The sequence below is a fragment of the Oncorhynchus keta genome, chromosome 9 (assembly GCF_023373465.1).
Source record: "Oncorhynchus keta strain PuntledgeMale-10-30-2019 chromosome 9, Oket_V2, whole genome shotgun sequence".
Classification (NCBI taxonomy): domain Eukaryota; kingdom Metazoa; phylum Chordata; class Actinopteri; order Salmoniformes; family Salmonidae; genus Oncorhynchus; species Oncorhynchus keta.
In genome coordinates this window covers 39462111-39481623 of record NC_068429.1, presented here as the reverse complement: position 1 = coordinate 39481623, position 19513 = coordinate 39462111, and the positions used below count along the sequence as shown (strand labels likewise).

The 19513-nt window shown below is 39.8% G+C and overlaps 1 protein-coding gene across 5 annotated transcripts in view; it reads left to right on the top strand.

The window, feature by feature from the left end:
* The window catches only part of LOC118387757 (5-hydroxytryptamine receptor 4-like), a 64708-nt gene that overhangs the window by 40585 nt on the left and 4610 nt on the right, over positions 1 to 19513 (top strand). For 4 of the 5 annotated variants that reach the window (XM_035776441.2, XM_035776440.2, XM_052525831.1 and 1 more), the window contains exon 7: positions 18116 to 18213. The exons of the other annotated variant lie outside the window; for it this stretch is intronic. In XM_035776441.2, coding sequence (XP_035632334.1) covers positions 18116 to 18213 — 98 coding nt within the window. The remainder of the gene's footprint in view (positions 1 to 18115; positions 18214 to 19513) is intronic. 5 annotated transcript variants of the gene reach the window in all.

The following is a 19513-nucleotide window of genomic DNA, read 5'->3' as shown; positions in this document are numbered from 1 at the left end:
TCAGGGCAATGATCACAAGTCGGTCATAACGTAGTCATAGCGTGGCTAATAGGCTAGCGTACATGCTAAACATAAGGCCCGTGGGCCGAACAGAACACATAAGCGAGTCAACAATTCGGGATTCGAACTCGGGACCTCTGCCTTAAAAACACACGTGACCGCCCTCCTCAAGGGTAGCCGATCGCACCACCTCAAAAGCTAGCTAATGAAGCAAAGCAAGTGGGATACTTAAGGCTGAGGAGCAAGTTTCACACATCCCTATGTGCTACACTAGATTCTCAGAAACATATATCTTCATTCCCAGAACCAATGGGAAACCAAAAATGTACGCTACCATTACTTCCAAGAAACCAAATGTGCTAACTGGGATTGCTCTCAATATGGCCCCCAACACTACTTCCTGTAGCAACTCTACATCCCTGTCAACAGCTCTGCACCATTGGGACATGTTTCTGCATTTGACATTCCTAGATTACAATTTTAGGGTGTAGGTGAAAGTTACTGCAGATGCAGTATCTGTTAATCTAATGAACACTAAGTTATTCTACCTCAGAGCTTGAGCAAAAACTGTGGACAGTCTCCGCCACCACGGCAATAAATATACAGTGCCTTCAGAAAGTATTCATACCCCTTGACTTATTCCACAGCCTAAATTCAAAATTGATTACATATATTTTGTCTCACCCATCTACACACAATAACTCATAATGACAAAGTGAATATGTTGTTTTAGAAATGTTTTAAAATGTATTGAAAATGAAATACAGAAATATTAAAATTACATAAGTATTCACACCCCTGAGTCAATACATGTTAGAATCCCCTTTGGCAGTGATAACAGCTGTACGTTTTTCAGCGGTGAGTCTCTAAGCGCTTTTCACACCTGGATTGTACAATATTTGCTATATTTTTCTTTGAAAAATTATTCAAAATTTGTCAAGTTGGTTGTTGATCATTGCTAGACAGCCATTTTCAAGTCTTGCCATAGAATTTCAAACCGATTTAATTCAAAACTGTAACTAGGCCACTCAGGAACATTCAACGTCACCTTGGTAAGCAACTCTAAAGTATATTTGGCCTTGTGTTTTAGGTTATTGTCCTGCTGAAAGGTGAATTTGTCTCCCAATATCTGTTGGAAAGCAGACTGAGCCAGGTTTTCTTCTAGGATTTTGCCTGTGCTTAGCTCTATTCCATTTACTTATATACAAAACAATTCCCTAGTCCTTGCCAATGACAAGTATAACCATAGCATGATACAGCCACCACCATGCTTGAAAATATGAAGAGTGGTGCTCAGTGATGTGTTGTGTTGGATTTGCCCCAAACATAACACTTTGTATTCAGGACAAAAAGTTAAATTTCTTTTTTTCTTTTTTTGTAGTTTTACTTTAGTGCCTTATTGCAAACAGGATGCATGTTTTGGAATATTTGTATTCTGCACAGGCTTCCTTCTTTTAACTCTGTAATTTAGGTTAGTAATTGTGGAGTAACTACAATGTTGTTGATCCATCCTCAGTTTTCTCCTATCACAGCCAAACTGTAACTGCTTTATACTCACCATTGGCTTCATGGTGAAATCCCTGACAGGTTTCCTTCTTCTCTGGCAATTTAGGAAGGATGCCTGTATCTTTGTAGTGACTGGGTGTATTGATACACCATCCAAAGTGTAATTAATAACTTCACCATGGTCAAAGGGATATTCAATGTCTGCTTTGTTTAAAAACCAAAAACGTCTACAAATAGGTGCCCTTCTTTGCGAGGCATTGGAAAACCTCCCTGGTCTTTGTGGTTGAATCTGTGTTTGAAATTCACTGCTCGACTGAGGGACCTTACAGATAAATGTATGTGTGGGCTACAGATAGTACGTAGGTAAGCATTCAAAAATCATGTTAAACACTATTATTTCACACAGAGTGAGTCCATGTAACTTATTATGTGATTTGTTTAGCACATTTTTACTCCTGAACTTATTTAGGCTTGTCATAAACAAAGGGTTAAATACTCATTGACTCAGGACAATTCAGCTTTTTATTTTTAATTCACTTGTAAACATTTAGAAATTCTTCATTCCACTTTGAAATTATGGGGCTTTGCGTGTAGGCCTGTGACCAAAATCTAATTGTAATCCATTTTAAATTCAGGCTGTAACAACAACAAAATGTGGACAAAGTTGTGGTGTGAATACTATTTGAAGGCACTGTAAATGCAGGGATGGGTAAGTTACTTTCTAAATGTAATCCGGTACCGTTACTAGTCCAAAATTGTAATCGGTAACTTTTGGATTACCCAAACTCAGTAACGTAATCTAATTACATTCAGTTACTTTTAGATTACATTTTACATTACATCCTCTTTGTTAAAATGTACATACAGTTGCTGGCCATATATATATCCTTGCCAATGACAAGTATATATATATGACGGAGAGGAAGGAAACCAGTTATATAAATATAATTTATAAGTCCAAAAATATATATAGCGACAGATTGCCCCTTAAAGTCTATCAAAAATGTGCGAGTTTGAGGAGGTGTCCATTTTTTATCAGCACTGCCCTGTACTGCATTATCACCACCGCATCTCAATGTTAGAGCCGACACCCTGGTTCGATTCCAGGCTGTATCACAACCGGCCGTGATTGAGAGTCCCATAGGGCTGAGCTTAATTGGGTTTTGCTGGTGTAGGCCGTCATTGTGAATAAGAATTTGTTCTTAACTGACTTGCCTAGTTAAATAAAGGTTACATTTAAAAAAAGAAATAAATGAATTAGACTGAGCAATAAAATCCCCACTTTTATTCCATAGGCTGGGATCTGAACTATGCAGCTGTTACAAGAGCACATTTGTCACTTGCTGCCCACTGGTATCAAAAACAATGATTGATAGGCAGCTTAAACTTCTTGAATTCAACCATTATTGGGTTCAAATACACATTTAGATTTGTGAACAGCCATCAACAACAACCACAATCCGTAAGACACAAATAGCTAAATGAGAGAGCAGCAGTGTGATTCACATCAATGCGCTATGTAGATATCAATAATAAGTGATATCCGTATCGCTGTACACTACACCACTGCTGTCATCCTGACCTCCTTTATTTCAGTTGGATAATCTTTGGATGCTGACAGCAGTTGCACCATTGGAAGAGATAGCTTGGACTGTAGCCTACAAAAAGCCCATTCCTGCTCTTTTCCCGCAATCCACCAAATACATTTTAGTGTGTCATCATAGTGGTCTCTGACTTGTGGTCAGATTCGCTCAGGTGGAATAAACTTAAACTTGCGCCTTTTTTCAATGCTGATTTGAATGTCAATGAGAAAACAGAGAAGTGTCAATTATTTTTTCCCCCGCACATCCTTTCTGAATTTAAATTGAATCCTCGAAGTAATCATCTAGTTTTTTGAAAGTATCTATAATCTGATTACAATATTTTTGCTGGTAACGTAACGATTTACAGATACCGTTTTTTTGTAATCCGTTACTCCCCAACCATTTGTATATTTGGTATTTTTGGTATTTTATTAGGATCCCCATTAGCTGTTCCAAAAGCAGCAGCTACTCTTCCTGGGGTCCACACAAAACATGAAACATAATACAGAATATCAATAGAAAAGAACAGCTCAAGGACAGAACTACATACATTTTTTTTAAAAAGGCATACGTAGCTTACATATCAAGCATACACACAAACTATCTAGGTCAAATAGGGGAGAGGCATTGTGCTGTGAGGTGTTGCTTTATCTGTTTTTTGAAACCAGGTTTGTTTATCTGAGCAATATGAGATGGAACAGAGTTCCATGCAACAATGGCTCTATATAATATTGTACCCTTTCTTGAATTTGTTCCGGATTTGGGGACTGTGTAAAGAACCCTGGTGGCATGTCTTGTGGGGTAAGTGTGTGTGTCAGATCTGTGTGTAAGTTGACTATGCAAACAATGAGAATTTCAACACATTCATGTTTATTATAAAAATAAGAAGAATCCAGTCAGTCTCTCCTCAACTCTTAGCCAAGAGAGTCTGGCATGCATAGTATTTATAACAGCCCTCTGATTACAATTAAGAGCAAGACGTGCCGCTCTGTTCTGGGCCAGATGCAGCTTAACTAAGTCTTTCCTTGCAGCACTGGACCACATGACTGGACAATAATCAAGATTAGATACAACTAGAGCTTGCAGAAACTTGCTTTTTGGAGTGTGGTGTCTAAAAAGCAGACCATCTCTTTATTACGGACAGAACTCTGCCCTTACAACCATTGAATCTGTATGTTTTGATCATGACAGTTTACAATCTAAGGTAACGCCAAGTAATTTAGTCTCCTCAACTTGTTCAACAGCCACACCATTCATTACCTGATTCAACTGAGGTCTAGAATTTAGGGAATGATTTGTACCAAATAAAATGCTCTTAGTTTTGTAGATGTTCAGGACCAGTTTATTACTGGCCACCCATTCCATAACAAACTGCAACTCTTTGTTAAGAGTTTCAGTGACTTCATTAGCTGTGTTGCTGATGAGTATATGTTTGAATCATCAGCATACATGGACACACATGCTTTGTTTAATGCCAGTGGCAGGTCATTGGTAAAAATAGAAAAGAGTGGAGGGCCTAGAGAGCTGCCCTGCGGTACACCACACTTTACATGTTTCACATTAGAGAAGCTTTCATTAAATAAAACCCTTTGAGTTCTATTAGATAGATAGCTCTGAATCCACACTAAAAAAAGCCATAGCATATCATGTATGTTTTTTCAACAACAGGTTATGGTCAACAACAGGTCATGGTCAATAGTATCAAAGGCCGCTTTACCACTCTTGGGTAGCGAAATTACTTTGGCTTCCCTCCAGGCCTGAGGACAAAGACTTTCCTCTAGGCTCAGATTAAAGATATGACAGATAGGAGGGGCTATAGAGTCAGCTACCATCCACAGTAGCTTTCCATCTAAGTTGTCAATCCCATGAGGTTTGTCATTATTTATCGATAAGAATTATTTATCCCACACTCTCCCACACTAACTTTACAGAATTCAAACCTGCAATGCATTTCTTTCATTATTAGTTTTTTTATGCATGAATATGATGGCTCACTGTTCGTTATTGGCATTTCCTGCCTAAGTTTGCCCACTTTGCCAATTAAGTAGTCATTAAAATAATTGGCAACATCAAATGGTTTTGTGATGAATGAATGAATAGCCACCTGATTCGATGAAAGATGGATTTGAATTTGTCTTCCTGCCCATAAATTAATGTAAAGTACTCCAAAGTTTTTTTCCATCATTCTTTATGTCATTGATTTTGGCTTCATAATAAAGTTTATTCTTGTTGTTGTTGAGATTAGTCAGATAATTTCTCAATTTGCAGTAATTCAGCCAGTCAGATGTGTAGTCAGACTCCTTTTGCCCCATCTTTTTCAAACATACAGTTTTTCAATTCCTCATCAATTCATAGAGCCTTAACAGTTATAACAGTTAGTTTCTTTTTAGGTGCATGTGTATCAATAATAAGTGCAGCATCTGGATGCTCCTCATTAATCACATCAGACCAACAAATATTTTGAACATCATCCACATAAGAGTCACAGCAAAATCTTTTGTATGATCACTTATACACTATTATAGGCCCAGCTGTTGGAACTTAGGCTTTCCTGGATATAGCCACTATATTGTGATCACTGCATCCAATGGATACGGATACAGCTTTAGAACAAAGTTCTACAGTATTAGTAAAAATGTGATCGATACATGTGGATGATCTTGTTCCGGTATGTTTGTAAACACCCTGGTAGGTTTATTAATAGCCTGAACCAGATTACAGGCACCGGTTACAGTAAGAAGCCTTCTCTTGAAAGGACAGCTTGATGAAAACCAGTCAATATTCAGGTCCCCAAGAAAGTAGACCTCTCTGTTTACATCACATACTCTATCAAGGATTTCACACATATTGTTTAGAGACTGACTGTTAGCACTTGGTGGCTGATAGCAACACCCCTAAAGAAAAGGCTTCAGATGTGCCAAGTGAACCTGCAACCACAACACTTCAATAACACTTGACATAAGATCTTCTCTAAGAATTACAGGGATATGGCTCTGAACATATACCACAACACCTCCCCCAAGTATTTCTGTCTCTTCTATAGATGTTATATCCGTGTATTGCTACTTCTGTATCATCAAAATGAGTCTCAGAAATGGCTGAAATATGAATGTTATCTGATGTTATCAAGTTGTTGATTTCATCAACCTTATTTCTAAGGATACATATATTAATATGTTCAGCCCTTTCCTGGGTAGCTTATCAGAGATAGACATAATACTGAAAAGAGCATACAAAGCAAGATACAAAAATATACATTCAGCAGTACATTAATCAACTGGTGTGTGTGTGTGTGTGTGTGTGTGTGTGTGTGTGTGTGTGTGTGTGTGTGTGTGTGTGTGTGTGTGTGTGTGTGTGTGTGTGTGTGTGTGTGTGTGTGTGTGTGTGTGTGTGTGTGTGTGTGTGTGTGTGTGTGTGTGTGTGCGCGCGCGCGCGCTGCGGGGTTGAAACTACGAACCCATAGGCTTGGCTCTCTCATCCCCTCCAGGCTTCTGGGAGGGAGGGTGGACAATGAGCCTGTCATAGCGGATGTAAGCAATGTCCCCACGCGCTCTGGCAGCTTTCATGGCTGGGATCAGTTCTTTCCTCTTCTGGCACACAGCTTCAGGATAGTTGAGGAAGATATACATTCCTCTCAAGTTCTTGGCTCTTTCAGGAACAGCTACCTTGTCCTTGAACCTCAGGAATTTTACCACTATTGGCCTGGGCCTGTCACCTGGGCCGGGGGTGGGTTTTCCAATCCTGTGTGTGCACTCCAATCTTCCTGTGGTCCATCTTCAGTTTTTCAGAGATCATTTCCCTCACTTTGTCCTCAGACTCCGTCCAAGTCTCATGTGGAGATTCTGCAATTCCGTCCACAACCATGTTGTTCCATCTGATTTATCCATCATTTTTATCATGGATTCACATACATAACTGATGTCCTCTCTCAATGACAGATTGCTGTCATTTTGCTGTTCTCCTGTTTCAACTCATTGAGGTGACCCTGGGAGAACTGCAAACTGTTCTTCAGGTCCTGGATCTCTCTGGTCAGGTTGTCCATTCTTTTATTAGTTGAATCTACCAGTATTTGGACAAAACACTTTAAGCTATTTCCTTGTTGTTGTAACAACTGCTTGTAGAACTATTTTTGTTAGTTAAAAGATCCTTCACGATTGATAGAGAGACACCACTGTCCTCAACGGTACACCTGCCGGCTTTGGTCTTTGTCATGGTAGCTAGCAACGTAGGTTAGTCTGTTACTCCTCACAGTTTGAGACAGGGCAAGTCACAGGGAAGATTTAAAACAACAAACATCAAGGGTCTAGACAGCCACAAACCCGGGACAATCCGCAGTCCCAGACATAATGGCTAACCGCGTCGCTGGCTGTGTTCAAGCCATCAAGAAAACCCTGCTAGCTTGATATGCAGCTAGCTAGCAGCTAGGTTAGCTGCAAGCCCAAATAGCTCCTCAGACCCGTCCTTGGTTGGCAGGATCACTGGACAGAAGCTACCAGTCTCAGCAACTGATGCCAACTGTGTCGCGGGATCCAAATTAAAAAGTTAGCTAGCTACTAAGAACTTTTTTCATTGATTTTGTTGTAAGGTTTGAGTCACTCTGATACCATAAGAATGGCATAAGCCATGGGAAATTAGCTTTAAAATGTGTAGAATTGCAGGAAATTAGCTCTAAAACTGTTTTCTTTTCTCTCAGCCCATGATAAAATGTGTAGTATTGCAGAAAACTAACTTTAAAACTGTACATATTTTTCTCCGGCCCATGAACAAATTTAAGGAAATAAGCTTTAAAAAAGCAACATTTTGTCTCTGCAGCCAAGACTGTGCAATTGGCCACACCCACTATCACTACAGTACCACTACCAATCCTTGGGGAAACACTGGGTTTAATGTTCTTCACCTCAAACAGACCTGGAATCTTTTTGATTCTCTCACTGACACAGCCGTACTGTAGCCTACATCGGGTCATCATGCTTCTTTTGTCACAATTAGCTTTTCCCATGAACATTGCAGTCATGAACTGATACAAAGATAATGATCACCGTCTTTTGTGTTGTGTGTCTTCATTGTGGTAAAGGGTAGGCCTAACAGAATAGAAGATATGTTCAATGTAATCACTACACCATTTGGCACACTACTATTAACCTTCCTTCCAGGTAGACAGACAGAAGGGTTGAGGCATTTCAAGAAGCTCACTAAAGAAGCAGGCTAAGTGCTACATAGATTTGACCTTTGGTGCATTACAGGTGTTTAGCTGTGTGCACTGTGTGTGTTTGTGCATGTGTGTATGTATATCTGCAGATGTTAACTGTATGGATCTGGAACCCAGTCGTTGTAGCACCCTAAAATGTCAACTAACAGCCTCCGTGGTTTAGAGAGAGTGATGTTTTAAAAAGACACGTGCCTATACTATGTTGTGTGTGACAAAGAATTCAACAAGTCTGTACATTGCAATTTGTATGCGTGGGGAAAGCCTGCAAATGTCTACAATGTTTAATGAAATGTACATGTTGATAGCGCTGTGAAGGTCTGGTTCGGTGGACACCCTTTGGGCTTCTGTTGTCTAGTGTAGAAGGTGTTCTGTAGAGACTGGTGTGTTGCAGTCTATTGTATATTGTACCCTCATGCTGCCAATTTTAATCACCAACAGCTGTACTTTGCTGACCTGAACGCCTAAATACAATTATTTGTATGGAAGTGAAATTAGGTTGCATGAAGAGGGTAAGTTACCTTCTGGAATCACATTGACATGTTCTATTATTCCTACTCTGACTTGACTACATGGGAAACTCTGTCTCCACTTGTTTCTATGTATGAGGAGAATCAGGAGATGAAAGGTATTATTTATGTTCTGGCTTGATCAGGGATATTGGGTGTTAGAACCTGTGAGTGTGAGATCAAAAGTAAATATACAATCCCCCCCCATAGTATTACGGCCCTTGCAGTCAGCTGCACTGTTAGTAGTGAGATCAATATTTTTGATATACCACTAGAATTCATCAAATCCTATTTTTTCTAAAATCACAGAGCATTTTGTTATGCTGATTACAATAGTGGATTGAGTGAGGCTGTCTTGAACAATTTGTCTCCCAATTATCAGCCTTCCTATCAGTGTTTATCACCATGGTGACTTACCAAGAAAATACCCATTTGTGTGCCGATATCACCCGCTACAGTGATCCATTTCCTAGAAGGATATCTCCATATTTGGTCAAACTTGGGTAAAGTTTTGTCTATGAAGCACCAAATCAACTCATCTCAGGTTGATGGCCAGCCCTCTTCTCCAGCTTGCAGGACTAATTTGATTACAATAAATGTCTGCTCAGTGACATGGTCCCATGTATTTTCAGAATGATACTCACAACCAAAGAAGTTGTTTTCCATTATGTTTGTTTGTATAGTAACAGCAAAACAACTGGTACATCATCTCATGTGTATCGTCTGATGTCAGTGTTCAAATCTAACCACGGTGGTGATACTGCCAGATCTGTCCAAAAAGATCATGTTGATTAGTCTTTCCCATCCCAGTTCAAGACAGGCGTTTGGCAGGATCTGCGTTTGGAGGATTTTGCTTACAAGCAAATTGCCAGTATAAATATGCACTGTTCCATTAACACTGAGTAATCCTGACGAACAGTACGGAGTGGCAATGTGAGTGGATTATTGAAGTATGTGAACACTTGATTTGGTCAGTCCGCGGTAATGTCTGGAGAGTCGGTGATCTTCAGTACAGACCTTTCGATTGTTCAGATACTGTATCACCTCTTGGTTTTGATTAAGTTGGAATGAAGTTCATTGAAGGTTTATTTACGTTTAATTAGCCTTGATATGAGCTTTCCATATCAGCATGTTTGCTTTGACAGATGTTGATAGAGCGTTGATAATTGATTTAAGTCCAGCTCTCCTCCGCATTGTGCAGCAACACAATTAACTCTGGACAAACATTCCATATAACAAAGATCAAATGCATTCCATAAATGATACACCTTCACATCAACACTCATAATTCATTCTTAATGAAATTGTAAACAAAGTTTGCAAAGTGTCCTACTTTGTACTCAGATAATAACAGCTGCGACTAGGAACTTGTTTTTACAAGCAACATTTATTCATGATGTAACATGACCGTTTTTTTTTTCACGGCCTGAGTGGGCCCCTGTACCATTTGACAAATCAAAATCAAAATGTATTGGTTCTGTACAACTTTTAGCAGATGTTATAGCCGGTGCAGCTAAGTGCTTATGCTACTAGCTCCTAACAGTTGAGTTAAATGTCAAACAAGTACACAAATAATACAAAAAATGATCTAGAAATGTCAAAAATGAATCCAATGAACAATCCAAATAGCAGTGTAACAGTAATCAATATGTATATATATGTATATACAACAGATGAATATACACCAGTTATACTAAGAATGATATGTATAGTAGTAGATATATTAGAGTAAGCTATGTCAAGAATCCAGTATATAAATAAATATGCATTGTGTATAAACAGTGTATAAACAGTGTACCTAAAATGCATTGTACAGTAGTAGAAATATTAGAATGAGCTACAGTGCCAGTCAAAAGTTTGGACACACCTACGCATTACAGGGTTTGTCTAGATTTTTACTATTTTCTACATTGTAGAATAATAGTGAAGAGATGAAAACTATGAAATAGCACATATGGAATCATGCAGTAACCAAAAAAGTGTTAAACAAATCAAAATATATTTTATATTTGAGATTCTTCAAAGTAGCCACCCTTTTCCTTGATGATAGCTTTGCACACTCTTGGCATTCTCTCAACCAGCTTCATCACCTGGAATGCATTTCAATGAACAGGTGTGCCATGTTGAAAGTTAATTTGTGGAAGCCCTATTTGGTAAAAGACCAAGTCCATATTATGGCAAGAACAGCTGAAATAACAAAAATAAATGACAGTCCATCATTACTATAAGACATGAAAGTCAGTCAATACGGAACATTTCAAGAAAAAAACATCAAGCTCTATGATGAAACTGGCTGTCATGAGGACCGCCAAAGGAAAGGAAGACCCAGAGTTACCTCTGCTGCAGAGGATAAATTCATTAGACTTTCCAACCTCAGAAATTGCAGACCAAATAAATGCTTCACTAAGTTCAAGTAACAGACACATCTCAACATCAAATGTTCAGAGGAGACTGCTGCTGCCACACCCTGATCTGTTTCACCTGTCCTTGTGCTTGTCTCCACCCCCTCCAGGTGTCGCTTGTTTTCCCTGGTGTATTTATCCCTGTGTTTCCTTGTTTGTCAAGTCAACCAGCAATTTTGTTTCTCAGCTCCTGCTTTCCCAGTCTCTTTTCTCTGCCTCCTAGTTTTGACCCTTGCCTGTCCTGACTCTGAGCCTGCCTGCCTGACCACTTTGCCTGCTCCTGACCTCGAGCCTGCCTATCACCTGGTACTGTTTGGACTCGGACCTAGTTACAGAAGCCCTACCTGTCCTGACCTCAAGCCTGCCTATCTCCTGGTACTGTTTGGACTCTGACCTGGTTTATGAACTCTCGCCTGTACACCGACCTGTCTTTTGCCTACCCCCTTTTGTCATAATACATTTCAGAGCTCAATCATCTGCCTCCTGTGTCTGCATTTGGGTCTCGCCTTGTGCCCTTATAACTGCGTGAATCAGGCCTTCATGGTCGAATTGCTGCAAAGAAACCACTGCTAAAGGACACAAATAAGAAGAAGAGACTTGCTTGGGCCAAGAAACACGAGCAATGGACATTAGACCGGTGGAAATCTGTCCTTTGGTCTGATGAGTCCAAATTTTAGTTTTTGGTTCCAACTTCTGTGTCTTTGTGAGACGCAGAGTAGGTGAACGGATGATCTCTGCATGTGTGGTTCCCACCATGAAGCATGGAGGAGGAGTTGTGATGGTGTGGGGGTGATTTGCTGGTGACACTGTCAGTGATTTATTTAGAATTCAAGGCACACTTAACCAATATTCTGCAGCGATATGCCATCATTCTGCAGCGATATGCCATCCCATCTGGTTGGGACTATCATTTGTTTTTCAACAGGACAGTGACCCAAAACACACCTCCATATGTGGGAACTCCTTCAAGACCGTTTGAAAAGCATTCCAGGTGAAGATGGTTGTGAGAATGCCTTTGAGTGTGCAAGCTGTCATCAAGGCAAAGGGTGGCTACTTTGAAGAATCTAAAATATAACATATAATTGGATTTGTTTACACTTATTTGGTTACTACATGATTCCATATGTGTTACTTCATAGTGTTCATAGTAAAAATAAAGAAAAACCTTTGAATGAGAAGGTGTGTCAAAACTTTTGACTGGTACTGTATGTTGAGAATACAGTATTTAAATACACAGTACAAAACCCCCATGGCAAAATGGATGAAATTGCAGGAAATGACCTTCCATACCAGAATACAAAATATACATATACAGTGCCTTCAGAAAATATTCACATCCCTTTACTTTTCCCTCATATTGTTGTGTAACAGCTTGAATTTAAAATGTATTACATTTAGATGTTGTGTCACTAATCTACACACAATGCCCTATAATGTCAAAGTGTAATTTTGTTTGTAGAAAATGATTGAGTCAATAAGAATTAAACCTATTTGATTTGACAAGCCTAAATAAATTCAGGAGTAAAAATGTGCTTAACAAATCACATACGTTGAATGGACTCATTCTGTGTTCAATAATAGTGGTGAATATGATTTATGAATGACTACCTCATTATCTGTAAAGTCCCTCGATTGAGTAGTGAATTGCACGCACAGATTCAACCACAAAGGTTCAATGCCTCACAAAGAAGGGCACCTATTTGTAGATGCTTGAATATCCCTTTAAACATGATGAAGTTATTAATTAGGCTTTGGATGGTGAATCAATACTCCCAGTCACTACAAAGATACAGACATCCTTCTAACTCAGTTGCCATGACGCCAATGGTGACTTGAAAACATTTACAGAGTGTAATGGCTGTGATAGGAGAACACTGAGGATGGATCAACAACATTGTAGTTACTCCACAATACTAAATTAATTGACAGAGTGAAGATCCTGAATTCAAAGTGTTATGTTTGGGGCAAATCCAATACAACACATTACTTAGTACCACTCTACATATTTTCCAGCATAGTGGTAGCTGGGTAAAAAATAAATAGAATGGAGCTACTGTAAGCACAGGCAAAATCATAGAGGAAAACCCAGTTCAGTAGCTTTCCACCAGACACTGGGTGATGAATGTACCTTTTCGCAGGACAATAACTTAAAACACAAGGCCAAATCTACACTGGAGTTGCTTACCAAGAAGACAGTGAATGTTCCTGAGTGGCCGAATTACAGTTTTGACTTAAATCTGCTTGAAAATCTATGTCAAGACATCAAAATGGTTGTCTCACAATGATCAACAACCAATTTGACAGAGCTTGAAGCAAATATTGTACAATCCAGATGTGCAAAGCTCTTAGAGACTTACCGTGAAAGACTGTAATCACTGTCACAGGTGATTCTAACATGTAACAACTCAGGGGTGTAAATACATATGTAAATTGGATATTTTACATTTTTGTCATTTAGCAGATGCACTCATGCAGAGCAACTTACAAGAGCAATTACGGTTAAGTGCCTTGCTCAAAGGCAGATCGACAGATTTATGTCATAGATTCAATAATAGATCCAGATTAGGTTTAGTGAGTGATTTGTCCCAAAAATTGTGCTTTTCATTTTTCAAATATTTAGCATCAGCCAATTGCTTGTTACCCATTCTAAAACTGATTGGAGCGATATGTCGAGGGCGTCAGCTATTTATTTACTGTTGCCACGACATGTATACTGTTGAGTTGTTGAGCGTACATGGACACACAGGCTTTATTCAAGGTCAGTGGAAGGTCATTAGTAAACACAGACAACAATAATGGTCCAAGCTGGCTGCTCTGTGGTACACCACACTCAACCAAATTTGCATTAGAGAGGCTTCCATTAAAGAAAACCCTATTGGATAGATAACTGTCCATCCATGATAAGGCAGAAAATGTTAATCCATAACACCTAATTATTTTCAGCAATATGTTATGATCAATGATATGAAAGGTTGCACTGAAGTTTAACAAAACAGCTCTCAAAATCTTATAATAATAATATATGCCATTTAGCGGACGCTTTTATCCAAAGCGACTTACAGTCATGTGTGCATACATTCTACGTATGGGTGGTCCCGGGGATCGAACCCACTACCCTGGCGTTACAAGCGCCATGCTCTACCAACTGAGCTACAGAAGGACCACACAATTCTTTCAGCCAATCATCAGTCATTTGTGTCAGTGCTGCACATGTTGAGTGCCCTTCCTTATAAGCATGCTGGAAGTATGTTGTTCATTTGTTTTCTGTATATAATTGTCAATACATTTTCAAACATGCAAAGTGTAGTGTTCATGTGTAATTTATCTGCATGTTTTGAAACTTGAACAGTAATTTTTTATTAACATTTTTCACATATAACAGATATTTTGTGTTACTTCATTTTACCAGACCTGGTTGATGCTTGATGCTTCCTAGATCCCTTCAGTGAGCTAAGCTGTGGTGATTTGTCTACCTGCTGAGATACAGTGCCTTCAGAAAGTATTCATACCACTTGATTATTCCACATTTAGTTGTGTTACAGCTTGAATTCAAAATGTATTAAATATATTTTTTTTTACATTTTTGCAAATGATTGAACATGAAGTACATAAATATCTCATTTACATAAGTATTCACACCCCTGAGTGAATAGTTTGTAGTAGCACCTGGCAGTGAGTACAGCTGTGAGCATTCCACACCTTTCAAGCAGATTTAACTTGACCACTCAGGAACATTCACTGTCTTCTTGGTAAGTAACTCCAGTGTAGATTTGGCCTTGTGTTTTAGATTATTTGACCTGCTGAAAGGTGAATTCTTCTCCCAGTGTCTGGTGGAAAACAAACTGAACCAGGTTTTCCTCTAGCATTTTGCCTGTGCTTAGGTCCATTCTGTTTATTTTTTATCCTGTAAAACTGAATTGCATTGTCACATTTCCTGCACTATTTCTTTAGTGCCTTGTTGCAAACAGGATGCATGTTTTGGAATATTTTTATTCTGTACAGGCTTCCTTCTTTTCACTCTGTCAATTAGGTTAGTATTGTAGAGTAAGTACAATGTTGTTGATCCATCCTCAGTTTTCTCCTATCACAGCCATTAAACTCTGTAACTGTTTAAAGTCACCATTGGCCTCATGGTGAAATCCCTGAGCAGATTCCTTCCTCTCTGGAAACTGAGTTAGGAAGGACGCCTGTATCTTTGTAGTGACTGGGTGTATTGATTCACCATCCAAAGCGTATTGATTCACCATCCGTCAACTGAGGGACCTTACAGATAATTGTATGTGGGGTACAGAGATGATGTAGTCATTCAAAAATCATGTTAAACACTATTATGTCACTCAGAGGGAGTTCATGCAACTTATTACTCGTGAACTTATTTAGGCTTGTCGTAACAAAGGGGTTGAATACTTGTTGACTCAAGATGTTTCATTTTCATATTTTATTAATTTGTACATATTTTGAAAAACATGATTCCACCTTGACATTATGGGGGTATTGTGTGTAGGCCAGTGACAAAACATCTCTATTTAATCCATTTTAAATTCAGGCTGTAAATGTGGAAAAAGTGAAGCGGTGTGAATACTCTTTGAAGGGACTGTAGCAAGGCTCCTCCAATAGCAGGGTCCATTTCCTCAGACAGACCACCCTCTCTCTCACACAGTCCCTCTCACTCCTGTCCTGCTCTGACCATACTGATGGTCATCTGGTTATGATCAAGGTTTTGAGTTTAGAACCACATTTTTGGAAAATGTAACAGTGTGTCTCAGCCTCAATCCAATAAACCCAATACAAATTGAAACAAGTAACATCCACATACCAGGGATCAGAGGAGGCTGATGGTAATTTCAGTTGTCAGTGTTTTCATCTATCAGCATCGTATAATGGAGAACTAAATAAAATAAAATCAAGTTTTATTAGTCACATGTGCCGACTACAACAGGTGAAATGCTAACTTACGAGCCCCTAACCAACAGTGCAGTTTCAAAAATTACAGATAAGAATAAGAGATAAAAATAACAAGTAATTAAAGAGCAGCAGTAAAACATAACAACATTCACAGGGGGGCACCAGTTAGTTGAGGTAGTATGTACATGTAGGTAGAGTTATTAAAGTGACTATGCATAGATGAGTCAATGTGCGGGGGCACCAGTTAGTTGAGCTAGTATGTACATGTAGGTAGAGTTATTAAAGTGACTATGCATAGATGAGTAAATGTGCGGGGGCACCAGTTAGTTGAGCTAGTATGTACATGTAGGTAGAGTTATTAAAGTGACTATGCATAGATGAGTAAATGTGCGGGGGCACCAGTTAGTTGAGGTAGTATGTACATGTAGGTAGAGTTATTAAAGTGACTATGCATAGATGAGTAAATGTGCGGGGGCACCAGTTAGTTGAGGTAGTATGTACATGTAGGTAGAGTTATTAAAGTGACTATGCATACTGAGAGTGCCACACTGAGAGTGGCAGTGGTGTGGGGGGGGGGCAATGCAAATAGGCAATGCAAATAGTCTGGGTAGCCATTTGACTAGATGTTCAGGGGTTTTATGGCTTGGGGGTAGAAGCTGTTTAGAAGCCTCTTGGACCTAGAATTGGTGCTCTGGTACCGCTTTCCATGCGGTAGCAGAGAGAACAGTCTATGACTAGGGTGGCTGAAGTCTTTGACAATTTTTAGGGCCTTCCTCTGACACCGCCTGGTATAGAGGTCCTGGATGGCAGCAAGCTTAGCCCCAGGGATCTTACTGAGCTGTACACACTACCCTCTGTAGTGCCTTGCGGTCGGAGGCTGAGCAGTTGCCATACCAGGCAGTGATGCAACCAGTCAGGATGCTCTCGATGGTGCAGCTGTATAACTTTTTGAGGATCTGAGGACCCATGCCAAATCTTGTCTCCTGAGGGGGAATAGGTTTTGTCGTGCCCGCTTCACAACTGTCTTGGTGTGGTTGGATCATGTTAGTTTGTTGGTGATGTGAACACCAAGCAACTTGAAGCTCTCAGCCTGCTCCACTGCAGCCCCGTCGATGAGAATGGGGGCGTGCTCGGTCCTCTTTTTCCTGTAGTCCACAATCATCTCCTTTGTCTTGATCACATTGAGGGAGAGGTTGTTGTTCTGGCACCACACGGCCAGGTCTCTGACCTACACCCTATAGGCTGTCTCGCCGTTGTTGGTGATCAGGCCTACCACTGTTGTGTCATCGGCAAATGTAATGATGGTGTTGGAGTCGTGCCTGGCCATGCAGTCATGAGTGAACAGGGAGTACAGGAGGGGGCTGAGCATGGACCCCTGAGGGGCCCTTGTGTTAAGGATCAGCGTGGCGGATGTGTTGTTACCTACCCTTTCCCTGCATTAATGTTGCCGGCTACTAGGAGCGACACCTCTGGGTGAGCGTTTTCTTGTTTGCTTATGGTGGAATACAGCTCATTCAATGCTATCTTAGTGCCAACCTCTGACTGATGTGGTATGTAAACAGCTACGAAGAATACAGATGAGAATTCTCTCAGTAGGTAGGGTGGTCTACAGCTTATCATGAGATACTCAACCTCAGGCGAGCAATAGCTCGAGACTTCCTTAGATATAGTGCACCAGCTGTTATTTACAAAAATACATAATCTGTTGCCCCTTGTCTTACGAGACGCCGCTGTTCTATCCTGCCGGTACATCGTATAACCAGCCAGTTCAGCTGTATGTTGATATTGTCATCATTCAGCCACGACTCCGTGAAGTATAAGATGTTACAGTTTTTAATGTCCTGTTGGTAGTTTAATCTTCCCCGTAACTAATATATTTTATTGTTCAAAGATTGCACGTTTGCTAGCAGAATTGAGGGAAGTGGGGATTTATTCGATTGCCTTCGAATTCTCAGAAGGCGGCCCGCTCTCTGGCCTCTCTTTCTCCGTCTCATCTTCACTCAGATCACGGTTGTCGTGGCCTGTTCCCAAGGAAGCCGTATATCCTCCGCCTCGGGCTCATCAGAGTTGTGAAAGAAGAATAAGGATTCTGCTAGTCTGTGGTGAGTAATCGCAGTCCTGATATCTCAAAGTTATTTTCGGTCATAAGAGACGGTAGCAGCAACATTATGCACAAAATCAGTAAAAAAAATATTGAAAAACAACGCAGATAAAAAATATAAAAAACAATCGGTTGGGGGCACATAAACATACCTACTGTACCGGTGGCATAATACCCGGAAAAATGGTCTGGTGATTGGAAAGTTGGTATTTTAATTTCCATTGGGGGACCTGGGCTCCCGAGTGGTGCAGCGGTCTAAAGAGACTGCATCTCAGTCACTACAGTCACCCTGGTTCAAATCCAGGCTGTATCACAACTGGCTGTGATTGGGAATCCCATAGGGCGGCACACAGTTGGTCCAGGTTTGGCTGGTGTAGGCGGTCATTGTCAATAAGAATTTGTTCTTAACTGACTTGCCTAGTTAAATAAAGGTAAAAAAAGAAAAACATGTTTTGTTCTGTTATTTTTTGGTCTGGGAATAAACAGTTGTTAAATGTACCATGGCTCTACATTTGTACAACTATTGCCTGCTGCTATTCCCTGACAAGTTACACCAGAGATGGGCTTTGATTGTACTACATTTGAAACTATCTGGGACTTTGGGATTTGATAGAGTTTAAACAATGCAATTTTATTTGTTTTTAGAGGCAGAACAAATCCTTCGTAGCATGTTTTGGCAGTAAGACATTCAGCATACTCAAGTACCCCATGGACTCATGCCAGGTTCTGATTTCTGACCCCTGTGAAATAAGGTTGAAGTGGTTTGTATCATATACTGTAGCTCAATTTCAACATTCTTTGATGTCATGTCAGAAGAAAAACATATTATTATTATTAAGCCAATCAACATGTGATCTCCATGGCTCCTCATGTCTGCCTAGTAGGTGTCTCAGGTCCAGTGTTTGGGTTTGATTTCCACCCAGAGTCCTCCAGGTTTCAGAGTTTATACTTTAAGACTGATCACATTATATGTTGGCAAGAACAACCATATGGACCAGCGCCTGAGGAATCAAGATGAAATTAAACAGCAAACTAGTCAATAAAACCTTCCCAAGGACATGTTCAAATGGTCTTCGTTGACGTAGACCTCATGTGTATCAGATTTAAGCTTCAGGTTTAATCGACGTCACAGACATGTTGAAGTTCCCACGGAGGATAGTGGATAATAAACATCTGGGCCCAGATTCACAAAACACTTCTTACTCAAAAACGTAAGAAGCTTCTTAAGAAGAAAAAATAAGAATTTCATAACAAAGTTATGTATGTGCAATTCCTCAACAATATCTTAAGATTGAATAATT